The sequence below is a fragment of the Myripristis murdjan genome, chromosome 2, assembly GCF_902150065.1.
Source record: "Myripristis murdjan chromosome 2, fMyrMur1.1, whole genome shotgun sequence".
NCBI classification, from domain to species: Eukaryota; Metazoa; Chordata; class Actinopteri; order Holocentriformes; family Holocentridae; genus Myripristis; species Myripristis murdjan.
The window spans coordinates 11,805,853-11,825,502 of NC_043981.1; the positions used below are offsets into that span (position 1 = coordinate 11,805,853).

At 44.6% G+C, this 19,650-nt stretch overlaps 1 protein-coding gene across 2 annotated transcripts in view; it reads right to left on the reverse strand.

Moving 5' to 3' along the window:
* Positions 1-16,763, reverse strand: part of pard3ba (par-3 family cell polarity regulator beta a) — a 177,102-nt gene extending 160,339 nt beyond the window's left edge. The window contains exons 1-3 of one of the 2 annotated variants that reach the window (XM_030073126.1): positions 16,516-16,763; positions 16,263-16,384; positions 8,197-8,298 (exon numbers count right to left, since the gene is read on the reverse strand). In XM_030073126.1, the coding sequence (XP_029928986.1) occupies positions 8,197-8,298; positions 16,263-16,379 (219 nt within the window). In that variant the 5' untranslated portion in view covers positions 16,380-16,384; positions 16,516-16,763. Of the gene's footprint in view, positions 1-8,196; positions 8,299-16,262 lie in introns of both variants that reach the window. The other variant, XM_030073117.1, reaches the window with a different exon arrangement.
* Between the last annotated feature and the right edge of the window lie 2,887 nt (positions 16,764-19,650).

The following is a 19,650-nucleotide window of genomic DNA, read 5'->3' on the forward strand; positions in this document are numbered from 1 at the left end:
ACTTAAAATAAGACATGATCACCTAAGAAATAACTTGTTTTTAGACAACCTTCACTTGTTTCAAGTGACTTTTCACTTTTTACACTTGCAAATTTTGCCAATGAAACAAGCAAATTTTCAAGTGAAAATTCACTTGAAACAAGTGAAAACTGTCTAAAAACAAGTTACTTCTGAGGTGATCATGTCTTATTTTAAGTGTAATAAGATATTTTGACTAGAAATAAGAAATATTCTTAGTAAGATTTGAGTTTTTGCAGTGTAGAGATTATCCTGATACTTTGATAAACTGATCAATCAGTCTAACCTTAATTCAAAAGAGAGAACAGGGCAGCAAAATGTCTCCCAGTTCCTTTCCCACATGCTGATTATGTGCACGTGTCACCAGAGAAGTGAGTCCACAGCGTTGGTGCCCCTCTGCCCTCGACCCCACCGCCTCCCCAGGTTTCTCCTGCCAGACCAAAGCAGATCGGATTGCAGCCTGACCGTCTCGCCCCATTAGGAGCTAATGGGTGGTGTGATGCTGACACAGAGGGCGAGGGAGAATATGTGAGATTAACGGGGGGAAACGCCAAGGGGGCAAGAGGGCATCTGAGAGTACGGTGACCTAGTGCGGCCTCTGCGAGTCACCGACATCCGAGCAGAGAAAACAATCCAGAAGCAGACCTTATCCTAGCTGCATCCCAGTCCTCTGCTTCACTGAACTGACAAATCACTTTGGAGAGGTGCCATCGTTCAAAGTCGAAAGGTAGAGCGACGGATGATGCAAAGGAATTAAAATTCCAGTGCGCGACTTTATGAGAAACCACGGTGTGCGCACCGTTAAATGAAAAGCAGAACAGCGCAGCATGAATTGTTTTTCCTTAAGCCTTCCTCGAGTTCTGTCTTTGCAATTGCAATCAGAAGGGTTTAGGTCAAGACGTATGTGTGTACGTGCGAGCGCGAAGGTGGGTGGGGGGGATTTTAATTGAATATAATCAGGTGTTGCTGTGCTCAGATGGCGGGGGAGGGGTTGCATCAAGGTCGAGGCTGATGAGATATGATCAAATCAGCTTGAGTGATTTAACCCTGCCAGGCTGCACAACGAGCACAACTCTGGCACAAGTTACAGATAAAACCCTATAAATACAATTAAACTTTATGAGGTTATGGAGCTGGAGAACACTGGGCACCACAACCATCAACCACCGAGCACCAACAATTTAATTTGATTTGGTCCGACTTAATAAGTTAAAAAAAATATCCATCATGTGTTATATTAAAAAAGATTCATGTACGTTTGACCTCAGAGGATCGGAAAAGAAAGAATGAACTTATTTCCATTGTGATCCAGAATAAATCACAAAAAATACACCCAACTCGACACCTACTCTTCAGGCGTGAAAGATCTCATCATAGAAAATATTTTTTTCACCTTTACCTGCGAGATAGGAGCGTGTAGGAATGAAAATAATCAGTGTCTTTAAAAATATGAATTGGAAGTATCAGACAACACTGATTTCAAAATGGAAATACATTGTTTTTGAATGTTTCCCCTCATATATCAATGAAGGTTTCCAGTCATCCAGGTCATGAAGTCAAAGGCAAGAGGGCTTTCTCCATAATCCGGAAGACATTTCATCCTCATTCGGGATTACACAGAACGTCCTCTTGCATTTGACTTACAACTTGGAGAAACCCTTCATATACTAAGGATGTCATACTGAACTTAAAATTCATTATCTTTTTTTTTTTTTACTTGGTGGCATTTCGTTTCAGACTATCAAACCTGAAATAATCGACGTGCCCGGAGCCTCTGGCCTTCAACAGAGGAGACAAACTGAAGAAACGACTGGCCAGCCAGGAGCAATACCTGGCCTGGGAAAAAAAAAAAAAAAAAAATCAATTATCCAAACATAACACGCATAATGTCAATAAGTAATACTTGCTCATTCATGCTAGCCCAACGGGCAATTTTAAAATAGACGATTTCTGATTAATATTCATGTGTCAGACAGGCATAGAGTTGATTGCACTCAATCTACACAGACGAGGATGTATGGATCATGATTAGAACGTGAAGAGGGTATGGATTATGATTAGGCTAGCATGTGTGTGACATTTTCTAATCAGCACACTTGAACTTGCTGCTCCCGCTCATCACCGGCCATTCATGCGCCGTACGGAGGTATGCGGCTATTCAGATGCCAATCAAAAGCAGGCTCGCCGCGGCGGTGAATGGAGAGAATGGGGGTAAGAGAGCGAGATGTCACCGAGCGTCAAAGGCTAATCAGCACGTCTGAGTCTCGCAATCACTTCGCAATTCACTACAGGGTTTTTTTTTTTTTTTTCCTTCTGGTTTAGCACATTTTAAGTAATGCCTTATTGTCAGCTGTCCTAAATTCAAAGAGTCTGACATCTGACACACAATCAATGACTTGTGGCAAATCATCCTACACACCTTACAGGGAGCATGAGACACCATCGCATCCAACTCCATTAAAAACTACAGTCACACTTGAAATGTCAGAGTGATTCTTAAGACTGGGCTTCGTGAGGTCTGCATGTCCACACTTGGCTTGAAAATGTGTAGAACCCAACTGATACTTGATTTTTGGGGCTGATATCAATATCGACATCATAATCAAACAGCTGTCGTCAACATATGTACCAGGATACTCAAAAGGTATGGCTACACTTTGCAAAATTGCCAAGGATCGACTGAAGCGAGCATGTAATTGAACAGCGAGTCCGGACGAAAAGGAAAAACCACGAGGACTCAAGCATCAAATTATGTGCATAATCCACATTATGTTTCAGGTGCGTCTAATCGTCCCCACTTCAGTTGAATTTGGCAATTTCTGCATCTTGCACCTTTAGCTTCTTCGCACAATCTGCAGCACCATCTGCTCCGCGGTGACACGCCGCTACACAAAACATCTGGACTCTGCTGGGCAAACTAATGATAAAACGGTACCAAGTGCATTCCATTGTAAAACATATTGCTATGTTACTGCACTGACCAAAACATATCTGTGATCTCAGCCAGGCCATATATACTCTGACTGGATTTATTTCTGCTTCCCGCCTGTACAGTATGCACATTTCGGACAGCAGTTAAAGTTACATTTATCCTTTTAATGCAACTTTTATCATAAGACCACGCCCGGCATGCATTACATCACAAAAATTGACTTTTCGTCCCATTGATTTTTAAAACGAGACATGGATGTTGTCAGGCTGACTTTGTCACCTGAACTCGACTTAGCCAGGATGTGCAGCGTATCGGCGGTGTGAAGAGATGGAGATGGAGATGGGCAGCAGGAAAAAGTAACGCAGACTAAAAGTAAACACAGCCATAACAGACATATGAGACGTATTTTCAGGTCAAGAGTGGACGCACAGCAATCTGATCTGGGAAACATCTCATCTTTAGAATTGCATTTCAAAAAAAAATCATGTGGCCTTTGAAGGTTTGGAACGCAGAAATGTCAGCAAATTACAGTTTTAGGGCATCCAGACTTGTCACCTCATGCGTGTTTGCAGGGTCGGATGATAAAAGGCATTAAATGGCAATGAAACCACAAATATAAACTTAGCGAAAGAACATTAAAACAAAGTGTGTGTGTTGAAGTGTATGTGTGTTTGTAGCCTTGCGTGTCCTCCACGTGCACCATGCAGGCAGAGGCGAGGGATGATGGGAGATGGCCCCCCCCGCCCAATCAAGTAGCTGACATTTCAAAGGAAGATCAGCTGGGACATGCAGCCGCACCGTTTACACACGAGCAGCCAGAGACAGTACTGGAGGGGCATGGACTTCTCATAGACGCAGTAATTAAAAAGGGCTAATTAAAGAGAGATGGAGGAAATCATTAGGATGTTTTTTTTGTCATTAAATTTCCCATGAAATGAGATTTCTCGTTTGGCTGCGCGGGATGGAAGGTTGAGTTTTTTATGTGTTTTCCCCCCCTGAATACGGTCCACACGGAGTAGCGCATGTGCATGTGTCTATGTGTGTGTGTGTGTGTGTGTGTGTGTGTGTGTGTGGAATGAGGAGTGACAGTCCACTTATGAGGAGACGCTATGCTCCCTGACTTTAATTCCCTTTCCAGAGGAGATCAGCGTGACAAGAGAGGACACACTCACTCACACACACCAGTTCAATATTCAAATTCCTGCAGCATGCAGACCGGGGAGAGGGATGATGGGGAGATGGCCCCCTAATCAAGCATCATCTATAAAAATTCTCATTTCGGCGGAGCCCACCGGCACCGTCGACCATGAACTTCGCAGCCCAGGCGGCGGAAAGTCTTCCTGAAAATGACGAGTCGGCCCCCAGCGCCTGAAGCCGACGGTATAGCCTGTATGTTAACGGCATGCCGGCTCTGAATGTGGCTGACAGCTCCTGTGCGCCGACGAGACGTATGGGGGGTAATGGCCGCGGCTAATTCAGGATCCCAAAGGAGCGGGAAACGGGAGAGAGTGACAGTTGTGGTCGGCGTAAACGGGCGTTAGAAATAAAGCAGTACATCTGCTGACAACTGTTGAAAAAGAGGAAAAAGAGGAAAAAAGGAAAGGAAGGAAAGCAGCGTGTTGGGGCTCCGACATCATCATCGAGTCACGAGAAAAACACAGATTGATTAGAGGGATCGCAGCGAAGCACACACACCGAGGTGGCGGATAAAACAGGTGGGCCAGGCTTTGAACTGGGGCGATTTTGCCAAAACGGCGTGACGAGGGGGGGTGGCTGACAGGTCAATGTGTCCACCAGCTGCACCGCACACACACACACACACACACACACACACACACACACACACACACAGAGAAAATCCAGGGTCAAAGAGCAGGTGAACTTCAGACACTGTAATTGACTGATGGAACCACTGAGCTACAGCAGTGCCCTTTATACTGCACTCTTTGTGTCTGACTGTGTGTGTGTGTGTGTGTGTGTGTGTGTGTGTGTGTGTGTGTGCATGTGGTCACACACAAGCCAACACCCCATGGCCTGCTCCACATTCATCAGATTGGTATTAATATTCATGAGGAGGCTGGTGGCCGGTGTCTCGAGATGGGGGGTTAATGAACACAGTGTGTGTGTTCGTGTACGATGGTGTGTTAGCGTGTGTGTGTGTGTGTGCAGGTCACGGATGCGGGGGGCAGCACTGTAATCAAATCACAGCCGCCCCCTCATCTCCACCCTCATCAACCACCAGTGGCGCTCCTTCCGCACACGCAAACGCGAACATGCCACGCTACACGCCTGCCCATCGCTCGGCGCGGGCGGGGGGCGGGAGGCGGGGATCACCGAGGTGTGTGTGTGTGCGTGCATGCATGCGTGTGTGTGTGCATTGAATAATAGTCAGGGGCCGGCCCAGATAAAGAGGTCTGGACTCGCAGCAACACTCACCACTAAGCGTACAAATAGCTAGCCATTATCTCTCATTAGCATCCGCGGCTAACACAGGGCCCACGCTGTGCGGTGGAGGGCCCTCACAATGGGGCCACTCCCGTATGATTGATGGTGAAACAGAGTCGGCCACAATAACAGGACAAAAAAAAAAGGCACTAAAGATAGAATCTGCCCACGGTGGGGAGGTAATAAAAACGTAGACAAACAAAAGGAAGCCGGGCTAATCAAAAATGCCAGGCACGGCTCATTAATCTGCGAGAGCCGCCGCCGCTCGCGAGCTCCGAGATAAGTCGTCTGACTGGCACGCGGCGGTGGCGGCGGCGGCGTCACGTGCGCGCATCCTACTCCTACTCTGCTATCTTTTCATCAGCGGCAAAAACAAAAGGATAAAAATGAGAATTGAGATGAAAGCGGTGGGGCGTTTGGAGGATTGGAGGGGGGGGGAAACTGAAAGAGAGAGAGAGAGAGAGAGAGTAAAGAAACAAAGGTAAATAGGACAATTCCTGGATGGTGCGAGCTGGATCCCGTTTGCTCAGCACAGCCGGTGATCACAAAGCAACCACGGCAAGAGAAGAAAGAAGGAAAGAAGGAAAGAAGGAAAGAAAGACGACAGGTTAACTTTTTTCCTCGGTGAAAGAATGAGATCAAAATGTCCCGGCGCCACTTCTTCATCATCGTCGCTCCCGTCTCCGAGATGCTGAGGGAGCTTTCGGGTCGGGGAGGGGGGGGGGGAAGTGAGTCATTAAAAATCGGCGACTCACAAGTGGAGACGCTGCTCTTATGATTACAGCTCCACCAACGCCGGAAAAACGAAACCTCTGTTCTCTGTGATTGCACAAACTTTTTTTTTTTTTTCTCTTTCTCCTTCCTTCTCCCAGTGAAGATCCCCACGGAGTTCACACATCTATTATTTACTTGTGTCCCGCTTTTTCTGCGAGTATTCTGCCAAACCTGCAGTCCTTCGTGCGCACAAAGCCGCACACGCGCTCCTTTGTTCGCTTGGCTTAAACACCAATTGTTATTGCACTGTACAGGGTCGGCTGAATATTCCATTTCCATTTCATTTGGCCTTCTTGCTGACTAAGTGTTGGTAATTCATCATTCGTCTGGGCCCGGGGCTCATGAATATGGATGTCGGGCAGTTTATTAGCACATCTTAGGAATGCATTATGTGAAATTAGGAAGGGAAATGAAATTGGCTCTTTGTAGAAACTGGGCCATTCTGCGTCTGTGTGTGTGTGTGTGTGTGCGTGAAATACAGTGAACCTCGGCTGCCGACCCTGTGAATCCTGTGAAGTTACATCACTCCGGTTTCCGAGTAACTTCCCCTCTGCACATGGCCGACTTGTTTCAAAGAAAACGCATGAAAGTCCCCAGAAATGGTCGCCTTTTCATCTGCCTTGTTGCAAATGAACATGACAGCTAAATCACACGCCGCCGCCGCCATTCCAACATTTTCAATTCTGCATTGTTGAAGAGGCGGAGGGAGGGAGCTCTGGGAGAAAACCACGGAGACAGGACAGGATGGGTCAGAGCGGAGAGAGAAGATGAAAGGCGAGAAAAAGAGAGAGAGAAAGTGCGAGATGAGAACGTGAGGGCGAGCTCACGGCGCCGCGTGCAGCAGCGGATTAGAGCGATCCCACCTACAGCTTGTTTTCTTTGGGTCCAAAACTTTGTTGCATTTAGGTGTTTCATGCAATTAGCCTCACGCCACCCGCCTGCAAGCTCATCTGGGCTCGTGTTTGTCGTGAGGACTCGCAAAGAGTTCATTTACTTGGGCAAAGTTTTGGTACCCCGTCATCCCGTGAGGGGAAAGATTTTGTGCAGCAGGAGAGAATCAAAACAAATCCAATTACAGTCCATGAAACTGAAGCTAAGCATAATAAGCCACAATTAACCTTTTTTTCCTGGTGCTCGTACCACTTAGGAACAGATGAAGAAACTGCTGAATATAAGCAGCGTGGTTCATTTCACATGGTTTTCCAAAGCATGGGGAACCGCTGTCTGTTAGGTCAACACCGTTACACCTGCAAAACCTGGCATTTTGAGGCTGGTTTTGGAATTTAGGTTTAGAGAAAGCTCTCCCTCCTAACGAAGCACATCACAGTTTGGCCAAAGACCCTTTTTATTCAGGAATCTTGTGCTGTTATTTGGTATAAACCAAGTTTGAATGGAATAGTCACCGGTCTTAATGGGCCAAAACAGAAGAGTAAACACACCAGAGCTTGAATAAACTTCTCCAAACAGGCTTGGTATGAGTGAGCTTTAAGCTGAGCTCTGGGGGAAAATACTTGTTTCATTTGGTTTTGCTTCCAAAGATGACAGTGCCACACAAACTTTGCACACCAAATAAAAATTTGTGTTTAGCCCTCTTCCAGTCACACGACGGTGCATTCTGTGGCTCGTGAGAAAGTAACTCAACAGGAGATCCAAAAGGAAATCACGACCGTCTTAACTGCTACTTTCTTAATTTAGAAAACGAGGGCGAGCACAGACAAATCAGTCACGCTCAGCTGAAGTTACAGGGACTGGAATCAGATTTATTTTGCTCCCTGGCTGCCAAAATCCACACACCATGCAAGTGACGGGTTACCAAAACTGTCAATTAAATGAGCTAGCCTACTTGTTTCTCCATGTGACCTTTGGCTACAAGCTGTGGTTCACTTGTAATTGGGCAGTGTGATCCTGAAATCACCAGAAGCAACAAAGTTAACTTTTGAACTCTCGCTTGAACTGATGGAAATGAGCCACAAGTGTGACGGCATCCCAAAAAAAAACATCCGTCGGTCCAGCCGCCCTTCCCTTACCTTGTCTCTGTCCTCCACCAGGTCAGCAAGCAGGTCATCCATGTCCAGGATCCCTCCCTCATAGTACTCCACATGGTGGGTACTCACTGCATAGTCGCCACGCTGGACGCAGCACATAGAAAAGAGCAGAGGAAGCAGTTAGTAAATGTTACAAAAATCAATAGCACAGCTCGAATTACACTTTAAAAGTTTAATATCACATCTCCTCTTTCATCAACAAGGTCAGAGAGAAAACACTGCAGAGATCATTGTTATTTCAGCAGGATACGCGGCGTAATGGCAGTACATGTCAACTAGAAGTTCATTACGCTGAGCAGTGATGCTCAGCTTTCAGAAATCCTTTCATTTTCAGCACGCATAAAAAAAAAGAATAAATTCAGAAAAACCATCACAAAAATCAAGCAGAAAAATGTCAGGAAATCCTGGAGGTGCCGAGCAGCACTCATTGTACTGAAACAAAAGCCTTTAAGACTGTATACACAAGACCAACTATAGACACCAAATATGCAGACTGTGGGAAGCATATTATCTGTTTCCTAAGGAACAATGCTTGTTTTAATCCAAAAGTATTTGCTCCAGTCTACAATAACTTACATAGGGGTGACTATCAGCTTTCGCCAAGACAGCCATAATGCATTTTACACAGCCACTAAAAGTTTCTCAAACTCCAGCAAGGAACTGTGACTCTATTCCTCCCTGCAAAGTCATTTTGCTCACGGCAATGAAAACTGCTGCATCACATAATTGTCTCTAATCTTTCTTCGGCATTCTTCTGGGTTAAGATCTCGTAACCTGGGCCAACCTTGACAGAAGCAACAAAACACTGCCTGTAATATACTATGCAACCATCATTTGCTCTGTTTTTTCACTTAATTGCGCTGGTTATCTTTCCGGCAGCAGGAGCAGAGCAAACAAAACAAAACAAAATGACTTGGTCCGTTTTATTTGTGCCACTCACTTCCAGCAACAACACATATCAGTAACCGTTTAAACCAATTTAGGGCTCTTGCACATTTTCAATTTTTAAATTTCATGCTTTTTCCAAATCTTAATTTCCTGACTGAATATGAAGTATTTGGTCAATGTTTACCTTGAACTAATGTATAGCGAACATGACTCACCTTGGCCGTATAATGGCTCCATAATGAATACTATCCTCCACAACAAATATCACACCATGGGAAATTACAGTGAGTGTATATAACACACAGTTCATGATCATATTTGTCCATGTTTTGCAGACCTGTTGCAGGATACTCACACTTTTAAACACCATATTTGGGCAAAAGTGATTGAGAGAAAACTCATATTTTTCCAGACCTGCAGAGGAACCCTGTTTATGGGAGAGGTGGGAGCAGATGACCTACACGTACTGGATTTATTGAGCACAGTTTGTCCAGATGAATGGGCGGGTGGAGAGGGACAGGAAAGCTGTGATAGGAACTTTCCACTTTTTCTGCTCTGTGGGGAGCGGCGGTGGGCGCATTCCAGGCCAGTTTCACTGTCACCATGAAGACAGGGGTCAGAGCAGGCACACACCCCCAACTGGGGGGAACTGCACTCGGCCCGGCGCTCCATCCACTGACAAAGAGAACAGGCACTTTCATCCAATCTGCAATCTGAAATCTGTGTGCCATTTACTGAACAATATCAACAGAGAAGTACCGGCACAATAGCATCTTCCCCTTTTTGTGACCCTGTACACGCAGGCTATTGTGGCGATGCCGTGCATATCCCTAAGAGAAGTATGCCTGTGCACAAAACAAGATGACGCTGATGATTAATGGCTCGAATTATGAAGATAAAGTGAAACAGTGTATGATTTCATCCTATTAGACGGGCTCCCTTGTTTTAAATTAAGTCTCTTCAACTAAATATCTCTGTTTTTCGCCTGATTCCTATTAAAAAGGAATTCCTAGACACCAGACAGAGAGAAAAATCTTTGACAAGTCTTATCGTTTCTAACAATGTGTGCAGTCGAAAATGGCCCATTAGGAGCTGCCCATACCAATAAGCAATCTGTCCAGAGCAACACAAGACTACATTACCAGCTAAATTAACAGCTATAGGCTATACGCCTTGGAGCCTGGAATGAGTTTGGCGGAGACCCAGGGAGCAGCTTCTGTGGTATCACTGAGCCCTGTTTTCAATGGGCTCCTTCTTGCTCCGCTGCATCCAAATGTGAATTACAGGGCACAAAAGAGGGTGTCTGGCTTTCACAATGGGGCCAAGTCCATTCTCTTAAAACAAATGGTTGGGAGAGGCAGGGATTTCAATCACATGGAGAGAAAAAAAAAAGCCAGTATCTCCCTTTCTTCAAAAGTGCATGGGCCCATAATAGCGGAGCCAGAACTGTGGGAGATAGAGCAAGTCGAGTAATCTACATCAAACTGGGCTACAAATGGGTTGCCATTTTCACACAATGCGACACAGGAATCAGAGTAGTGCTGGGCGACATATTGATATTATATTGATACTGTGATATGAAACTAGATATTGTGGATGTCGCAGTACAGTGATATGGCTTGAGTGTTGTATTTTCTTGGGTTTAAAGGCTGCATCACAATAAAGTTTTACCTTTTCTGTTATTTGCCTCTACCTGCCTGGTCATTATATTCACATTATTAATGATTATTTATCAAAAATCCTGTGTGAATATCTCATGAAAGCACTAATAGTCATCCCTACAATATCAAAATCTAGGTGTTAAAATATATTTGATACTTTATTTTGCCACAAGGATCCACTGAAACTGGTATTTTTAACATAGGCAGGCCAGAAATGTGTGTTTTCTGAGTGAGCATTCGAAATGTTTACCATAGAGGCGTGTATGGTTGGTGTTGTGACAACAGAGCAGCACATATGGGATGGAGACGTTGAAACCAGCGGGGCACAGCTGCACTTGAGCTGTCAGGGCAGCGGCATTAACACCTTGCCAGAAAAACCGGTCCAACCTGAGGGACCGCTCGCATTCCTGTTCACCCGGCTGACACTGTTCTCTGTGTGTGTCCGTGTGTTTGTGTCAGCGAGGGTGTGTATCACATTCAGCAACAGGCAGGGAAGGCGGGTAATTGGCTCTTGGTTATGTGATGACACCACGTCACCAGCCTCAAAACACACACCTTAATGTAATAAGTACAAGTGTGAGTTTTTGCACTGCTGTACTAAGCTGAGCAAAGCGTTAATTTATCACATCAGGATTACGCCAAAACCACACCTGAGTGTTAACTGGCATCACCTCCGTGGGCCGTGCTAAGGCATACCTGGCATACTTGCTTGCTATGTAATGTGCTTCTCTTTTTTTTTTTTTCTTTTTTTTTTTTTACCGCCCAAACCCCAAGCCAGAATGCACAAGGCCCTAAGGAAAGAGACTTCCCACTCTCTTGCCTACCTTGTGATGAAAAGGGATGAGTCTATGACACTTCAGAGGAAAAAGTAATCTATAGAGTGGAGAGAGGGGAATAAAAAAAAAAAAAATCTTCTGAAGTCGCTCATTGTCAATCCCTGGTAATTCCCCTTTGTATCCCGAACCGTTAACTCTTCCCGGGAAGTAAAAAACAAAAGGAGTCGGGAGTCAATCAGTCAACAGTGCGGGAGAATTACCGTGACAGTTAGAAGGGTAAATTCCCTGCAAATTACACCATTAAGTCCCCCACCATTTGAAGCGATATCTCTCCCTCTTCTCCCTCGCGCTCACTCTCTCCCTCTCTGGCGAGCAAACATGACACCACTCGAGAGCGGTGAAGCGCCAGGGCGATTAGTGAAGCTAAATTCAGTGGGGCTGCGGTGGTGAGGGACGGCGGGGAGGGGGGCGGGGGGGGCTGCTTTTTCACACTTTGATCCTCTGAAGAATGTGTAATTACACAGCTGCAGGAGGACGGTGTGGATTTAGCCGTGACAAAAAAAAAAAAAAGTCCTTAATGAACGTGCCAATGAAGAGCTGTCTTCAAGTTGGATCCTTCAGAGCGAGTGAGAAAGAGAGAAAGCGAAGCTGTAATGAATGGAAAAGAGCTGCGGTGTGTTATTGGAGGGACACGACAGCCAGTTATGGAGGGAAATTGACCTTTGAAAGCGGCTACCTACATCCGAGTACAGTCAGGGTCCAAATTGCCACCCAGTGACGGCCAAATGCCGGTGTCTTTGGGCAGAAAATTTAATACGGGCCACCCACTTCACTTGCTTGTAAAATTTCTGCGATGATTACCCTTCAGCGCTTGAGGTCTATTGCATTTTAGGACGAATTATAATCTTGATCCGTTGTAATTACTAAATTAAGTCCTAAATGAACACACTAGATGATTCTATAAACAAAACAACACTGAAAATAGGCAAGGTTACACATTTCAATAAAATTCGGCTAATTATTTTTGCTGGTAGAAATGATTTGCCTACTTGCTGGGTCATGTTTTTACCAGCTTATCACCTTGGCAACTGAGCCAAAGAGTTCAGTATTGGACACTCAACAGCGCGGAATCAGTACAACATGCAAAAGTGCTCTACAATCAAATGTCAAAAACCACTCTCAACACGTGGCGATGCTCGTTCACACCGCTGAGCTGACGCGCACACTTCCCAGCGTGCACCGGGACACGCCGTCTCGCTCGCGACGAAGGTGGCGAGGGAGGACGGAGCGCTCTCAGCTTGTTTGGCGAGCTGTCAGCTGTCAGCGCAGACGCATGCTCCATTCAACAGGATAGTATAGGGGCTGTAATCTGAGCTGAGCCTGCACGCCATGAGAACGAGAGATGACTCCGGCGCCTGTTTCCCTTGAGAACAAAAAACACTCACACACAACCTGCTATCTTTCCTCCGGGCAAAACCGCCACAGAAATATTGCCATCGAGAGGCAAACTAAGGTCATTTTGCCATTAGTGACCCACTATCTGCTCCTGTGGATCACATCACATAGGACAATCATTTTATACAAATTATACCTTTTCTTTATTGAGAGATATTTAATCAATTAAAAAGCAAGCGTGTTATTGAGATATATTCCTTTCGCCACACATCTTCAGCCTTTAGCTGTGAATTTTTCCACACCTCCCACAATCCTCTACTCGATGCAAACTAATGATTAGTTTGCATGATTGCAGTGTTGGAGCTAATAATTGCCCACTTGGCATCCACTGCACTCCTGGGCGGCCTGGAGGCGGCTTCCCCTCTCTCCACGACTCTTCCTTTTTCCATTTTTTTTCCCAATTTAGGCTTCCAGGAGTTTTTTGTTGCCTGCTATGAGGGTTCAGATCAGGCCATGTTTTGTTTTCCTATAATCTGCAGGCCTTTAAGAAGTGATTAAGGGCTCTAACTAAACAGAGTTAAATCTTTTTATGAACATCTGAATGCACATATTTACATATTTTACAACAAATTACACCGTAACAGAAACAGTGCTTTTCTCTATGTAGTAATATGAGCTTGTAAACATTATTATATGTTCTACAGGGGAGATTAAGGCAGTGGATCCACTGGGGAGCCACAGAGGTAAGATCACATTCAAATGGACTGCTAATTAATGAGGTCTATACATCATTCGCCACCAAAGCGCAGTGGGACTGTGTGCAATCTGCACTCCTGCTACATAAACATGACCATCAGCAAAGACACACACAACCACACACACTGATTAAAGCCAGGTTTGTGACACTGTCCCCACTGTCACCGGCGAGACAGGCCAGTGAAGAAATGTGCGGTTAATGCGGCCGCTAAGTGGATTCTCTTGGCAGGAGGAGCCCGCTCGTCAGGTCACATCGAAACGCATCCGTGCCAGCTGCAGAACGGGACGGTCCCGTTGATCGGCCAGAGACAGCTGAGTCAGCGTCTACCAGCGGAGGTTGATTAACATGCTCCCTGAAAACCAATCAAGGCCAGGGGAGCACTCTACAAACACACACACACACACACACACACACACACACTCAGTTCAGCCTGTGCACTCCAGCGTGTCTTGGTAAGAGTCAACAGGGAGCGCTGGGCAGAGTGGGCATGGCTGTGGCTGTCAGTGAAGCAGAGACAAGACACCCCTGGGGACACCCTGCGAGATGAGCTGCTCTGTGTGTGTCTCCCCGTGTGTGTGTCAGGCCTTGTAGGTGTTTGTGTGTGGCCCCGCTCTGAGTGGAAGCAATCCATCGAGCCATCCAGCCGCCCATCTGTCCATCCGTCCCTCCCGCCGCGGCCCCTTCTTGTCCCTGCAAGCCAGCCTCTCGCCTCGCCAAGGGGTGGGTGGGTTGGGTGGAGGAGCGGCCAGGCGATAAGACCCGGGCCTGTCACCAATCCTAATCCCCAATCACTCACAAGACAAAGCCCCCTGTCTGCGGTGCGCAGCCCCGGCCGCTGCCACATTGAGGACATCAAACAGTCAAGTCCCACCTGCCCGTTGAGATACCAGGGCTTTAACAGCGAGCCATTGTACAGGTAGACAGACGGAGGCTGCGGCCAGCTCCAGTCACATCCTCGTAGAGACGAGACACACTCCGGCCCGCTATCAGACCGGGACAGCACGCGCATACCAAGCTGCTGATTAATAAAAGGTCAGCTCAGCAGAATGATTAATGTGCGAGTGATTGCAACACTAGAATGAAACGGAGGGATGGGCTTTTCCCATATGTGGGTCGCATCAGTGAGACACTGAAGACAACAAGTCACATGCCATTTTAACACTGTGGGGCAGTGATTCCCAAAAAAACACCCACCCTACTATTACTACTATCATATGTTCAAAAAGGGTGGGGGGAAAATGAATCCAGCATAAAAATGACTGAGGTGAGATGATCAAATGAAAACTTTATCTTATTAGAATAAAAACCGATGTTGACAAAGTTTTCCCTTGGGAATCGTAAAATGTTTAAATCGCAATACTATCATATAGTGACTTAAGTATCGTGATAATATCATATTGTGGGGCCTGTGGTGAGTCCCACCCCAAGTGTTCAATACTTTATGATGAACTGTTCTTACTTATTTCTTGGTGGAGCCACTTTCCCTCAAACTGCCTCGTCTATTTCTACCTCATTCACTGACTCCCTAGATATCCCAGAAAGCCGTTCAGCCGCTCTCAGACAAAGGACTGCAATCTGAACTTGTTGCATGTAGCTATGAATGATATGTGCAGATAAAGAAAGCAATCGCGATAACAAAGGCAAAGTGAGAGGTTTTTCCAGTCTTGCTGCAAACTAAAAAACACAACATGGCATTCTGGTCCATTGAGGGTACTGCCAGCGGAGAAATCAGTATCGGTGCGTGTTTTATGATAGATTTCTCCCCGTGTGATAGTTGAATGTGAGTGTTAACTGGCGACTCTACAAAAGAAGCCCTTGCTTTTTTCATTCCGAGGGACTCGCACCAAAACTTGATATTTATCTCTGCTGATTTTTTTTCCTGCTAATAAACTCTGCTGCAGCTGCACTGGAAACTACATTTGGCCAGTTATCTGTGGCAATAAGACACACACACACACACACACACACACACACACACACACACACACACACACACACACAAAATCAGGCCCAGAAATGGAAGAAAGAAAGAATCAAAGTAAGAAAGAGGTGTTGTTTTGACAGTGTTGTTATGTTTTAGGGTGTTTTTTTCCTTTAAATCAGGTTCCAGCAATTGATCAGAATAATGAAGATGACTGTTTCCATTCATTCATTCATTCATTCATTCAAGCAAAATCAGCCCTAATGGAGTGCATGCATGCCTATTTCTGATGCAGTGTACAGTGGCAACAAAAATCCCACTTCCTCAAACAGTGCAGATATCTAAAGTGACTTGAAAAGGCTTGGGAATCCCTGCTTGAATTAGCTCATTTTGTCACCAAACAGAGGAGTCCCAGTGTAAATGGCATGGGCCCTCCTGTCTCATCTTACAGCGGCATTAATGTGAAGAGCATCCCGCCCGCCGCTGCAGCACCATGGGAACAAAACTTCAGCCAGGTAAGGGAGCTGCCTCTTTCAAAACGTCAAGAATGAATGGAATGAGGCGGCATTGGGTTTCCCGTGTCCACACACTCAGTAAACACACATTAAATCACGGAAATGGGTGACATTTCCCATAAAATAAGTTTTTACCTGCTCCAAAACCTTGCGGTATCTGCGTGTGGCTTGCTCGATCAAATCCCGCACCGTCCATCCGGGCTTACAGGGGACCACCACCGCGGTGTCGCCGAAAGTTACCGTCACTTTCATGGTGTCTACCAAATTCAAATATTTTTCCAAAGTAAACAAACAAACAAAAAGAATGGAGGAAATAGTCCGGGCGTTGTGCGTCGTTCGGCCCCGGCCGGCTGCTCCCTGCTTTTTAAAAAAAGGGGAGGAAAGGCACCTGTCGAAACTGGAGCAACAGGTGTCTCAGGTCCGGATGAAATCACGGTGAGGGCACTCCTCCGACTTTCTCAGCGACTTAAAGTGTCGTCACGAACCGCCGGATACATCCTGTCAACGAAGCCGAGCAATATTTGGGAGGAAAACAATGAAGTAGGACGGCAGAGAGTAACTTTGTGTCATGCTGAAGAGTCCGCGGCGGCACCCAAACACAACACAGCGAGAAACCCGGAAGTCGTCTGTGCAGGAATCAGGAATCATGAGTGGCACTCCAGGAAATAGGAATACACCAGCTTTGTTACTATTGCCATGCGCTTAAATATTTATTGATTCATTTCATAATTCTTGCTGGTAGTCCCCCTGTAGGCCTACATAAATAGTTTGTTCACAGTTTCATATTTTGCATGTATATGCATGTATTTGAATAGGCTATGTCATATAATCCTTGCAAACTATCAAAAAATAAAGTAATCCTGTTCAGTCCTATGAGGTCATGGCAGCTGAGGCTCACTGAAACATACATATTTTGTTTTTTTTTCTGTATTCTGTTTATGTTATTGAAATGAGAGAGAAAAGAAAAGGAAGACAGAAAAGACTGAAGACTAAAAAAGTTCAGTATTTTAAAGGGAATTTCATTATTATTATTATTACTATTATTATTATTTTATTATTATTATTATTATTATTATTATTATTATCTATTTATTTTTTAATTTTTTAAAAAAATTTTGATCTTTACTTTATTGTTTAGTTATCCGTATTATATTATCTATACCATATCGGATATAATAACACCATACCTTCTGTTACTTCACCCACACACACACACACACACACACACACACACACACACCCTTCCTATATACATGTCATTGTAACTGCAATTGTGCTGGCTGTTGTGTTTTGTACTGTATGTCTACTGTCTGTACTTTATGTCCACTTGGTGTAATAAAAAAAAATAAAATTAAAAATTAAAAAAATAAAAAAAAATAAAGGGAATTTATGTATTTATATTGCACATGCATGCAGCACTTTATTCCAGTGTGGCACTAAATTAGAAGACATTAAAGGCAGACCATGCAGTTTCAAAGGGGAGGGCGCACCACTTTGTTATGATATGGCAAAAGATGAAGAATGCTAATTAATGCTCAAAAAATTAAGCATGCCTCATGAGTTTGGCGCTGATCATTTACCCCGGAACAACCCAAAATATAAGAGCGTTTTGCACATTTTTTAACGTTTTTATGGGCATGTGATATCAAAACATTGGGATTCACGAGGCATTTAAAAGTGCTGCATCGATGCTGTTGGTTATCAGAGCTCAGATTATGAACCTGAGGGGTTTTATCTTTTGCATTAGTACACAAAGTGGTGTGCTATGTGTCCCCTATGAAACAAAACAAATATCACAGAAAAACTCTCTCTATGAATATTATAGGAAGAGCCCAACATGGAGCTACCTTATGGATGAATAAAATAACAGTAGGATAATCATAGTAAATAAAGTAATTGTAAACTCACATTTTGATTCCAGCATCATCTTTGTATTAGAAAGCTTTTCCAAACATAGCTATTAATGACTATTGATGCTAAAATATATCTAGTTTACCTCAAACTTTTAACAGTTTGCGTAATTGTGCAGCTCGTGTATCTACATGGCCCTATATAGATGTACACATTTTCTGTGTAGGTTGTATAATGGAACTATATTGAGTAAACAAACCCCACAAGCATTTACAGAGAAATACATTAATTCCTTCCCACATTTTACTAATCCTTTCTGCCCACACGAACCCTCCCACCCGCCTCACCCTCTCCTCACTCACACATCACACATACTAATAACCTAACAGTCATTGTCTGTCATTTCATGTCATTAGGTGTGTTGTGAAATTGCCTTTATGGATATTAATGGCCACAGACACGCTCCCGTACCTTATTCCCATGCTTTGTTTGGTTTTGCTCCCGGGAATTTTCTCCCCATCAAATCAGAAACCAACAGCAGATGGATTCATAATTGGGACAAGCAATTATTTCCACCGCCACTGTAATTCATTCTAAATGTATGGAACGGAACAATGAAGGGCCTGACAGTCTCTTTGCCTCTCTTTCATCTCACTCCTCTCATCCTCAATAAACAAGGTAGGATGGGGGGAGGGAGGGGAGGGAGAGAGAATGAGAGAGAAGGAAAGAGAAGGCAGAGAGAGAGAGGACTGAGAGGGAAAAAAGAGGGGGGAGGTTATAAAGAGAGAAATGGAAGAAAGAGATCAGCCATACCAAGATAGTTCTCTATTAACTGAGTCTTCCTTCCATAATAATCCCTGGAGTCACATGTTATGCAAGAACAGGATTTCATACCTGGTTTATCACTGTGTTTGCACAGCCAGTCATAATACACGCTCAGTGGCCGCTTCATGATGTCCGCCTGCACAGTCTAATGCAGTTCAGTGCAACAGCTGTGCCATAAATTCTGCCTTTTAATAAAGTTTATGATGTTCAGTTGTTGTTGGCATTGTGGAGAATGTGTCAATTTAATTCTGTGTTTATTACTGAGGTTGTAGTTTGCAGAGCTCTTGTATAAGACTACATTATACTGAGAGGTGTTTCCATTTTTTTGTCCTCCGTATTTGTACACAATGAGGGGGACAGAATAGTGGAAACACCTTTCAATAAAATGCAGTCCAGTCCAACAGCAGCACTAACTATGAGCTTGACACCAAACATAGAATTGAATGAACACCTCTATTACTGTGACAAAAAGAAAACCTGAGCGTTATAGGCATCATAAAAGGAAACTTTATGGCAGAACCTTTGCACTGCATTGTATTAGATTGTGCAGGTGGACCTGATAAAGTGGCCACTCTGAGTGTAAGATGCTAAATATGTTCTCACCCACCGATAAATGTGCTCATATGACTCGGATGCTGCTGTACTTGGGAACAACCGCTTGCAATTTTTCTGTTTTCAACGACATTATTAAGGCCCTGCAATTGAAAAAATGTCAGATAAAGCTATAGGACTGTTGTGCTTTGGTTGACAGAGGACACACAATGTCACTTGAGAGATGAGTTTGAATTTCTAAGTCTGGGAGATTTCATTTCTCAGAAACCACTCTTCTCCTCAGACGTAGATTTCT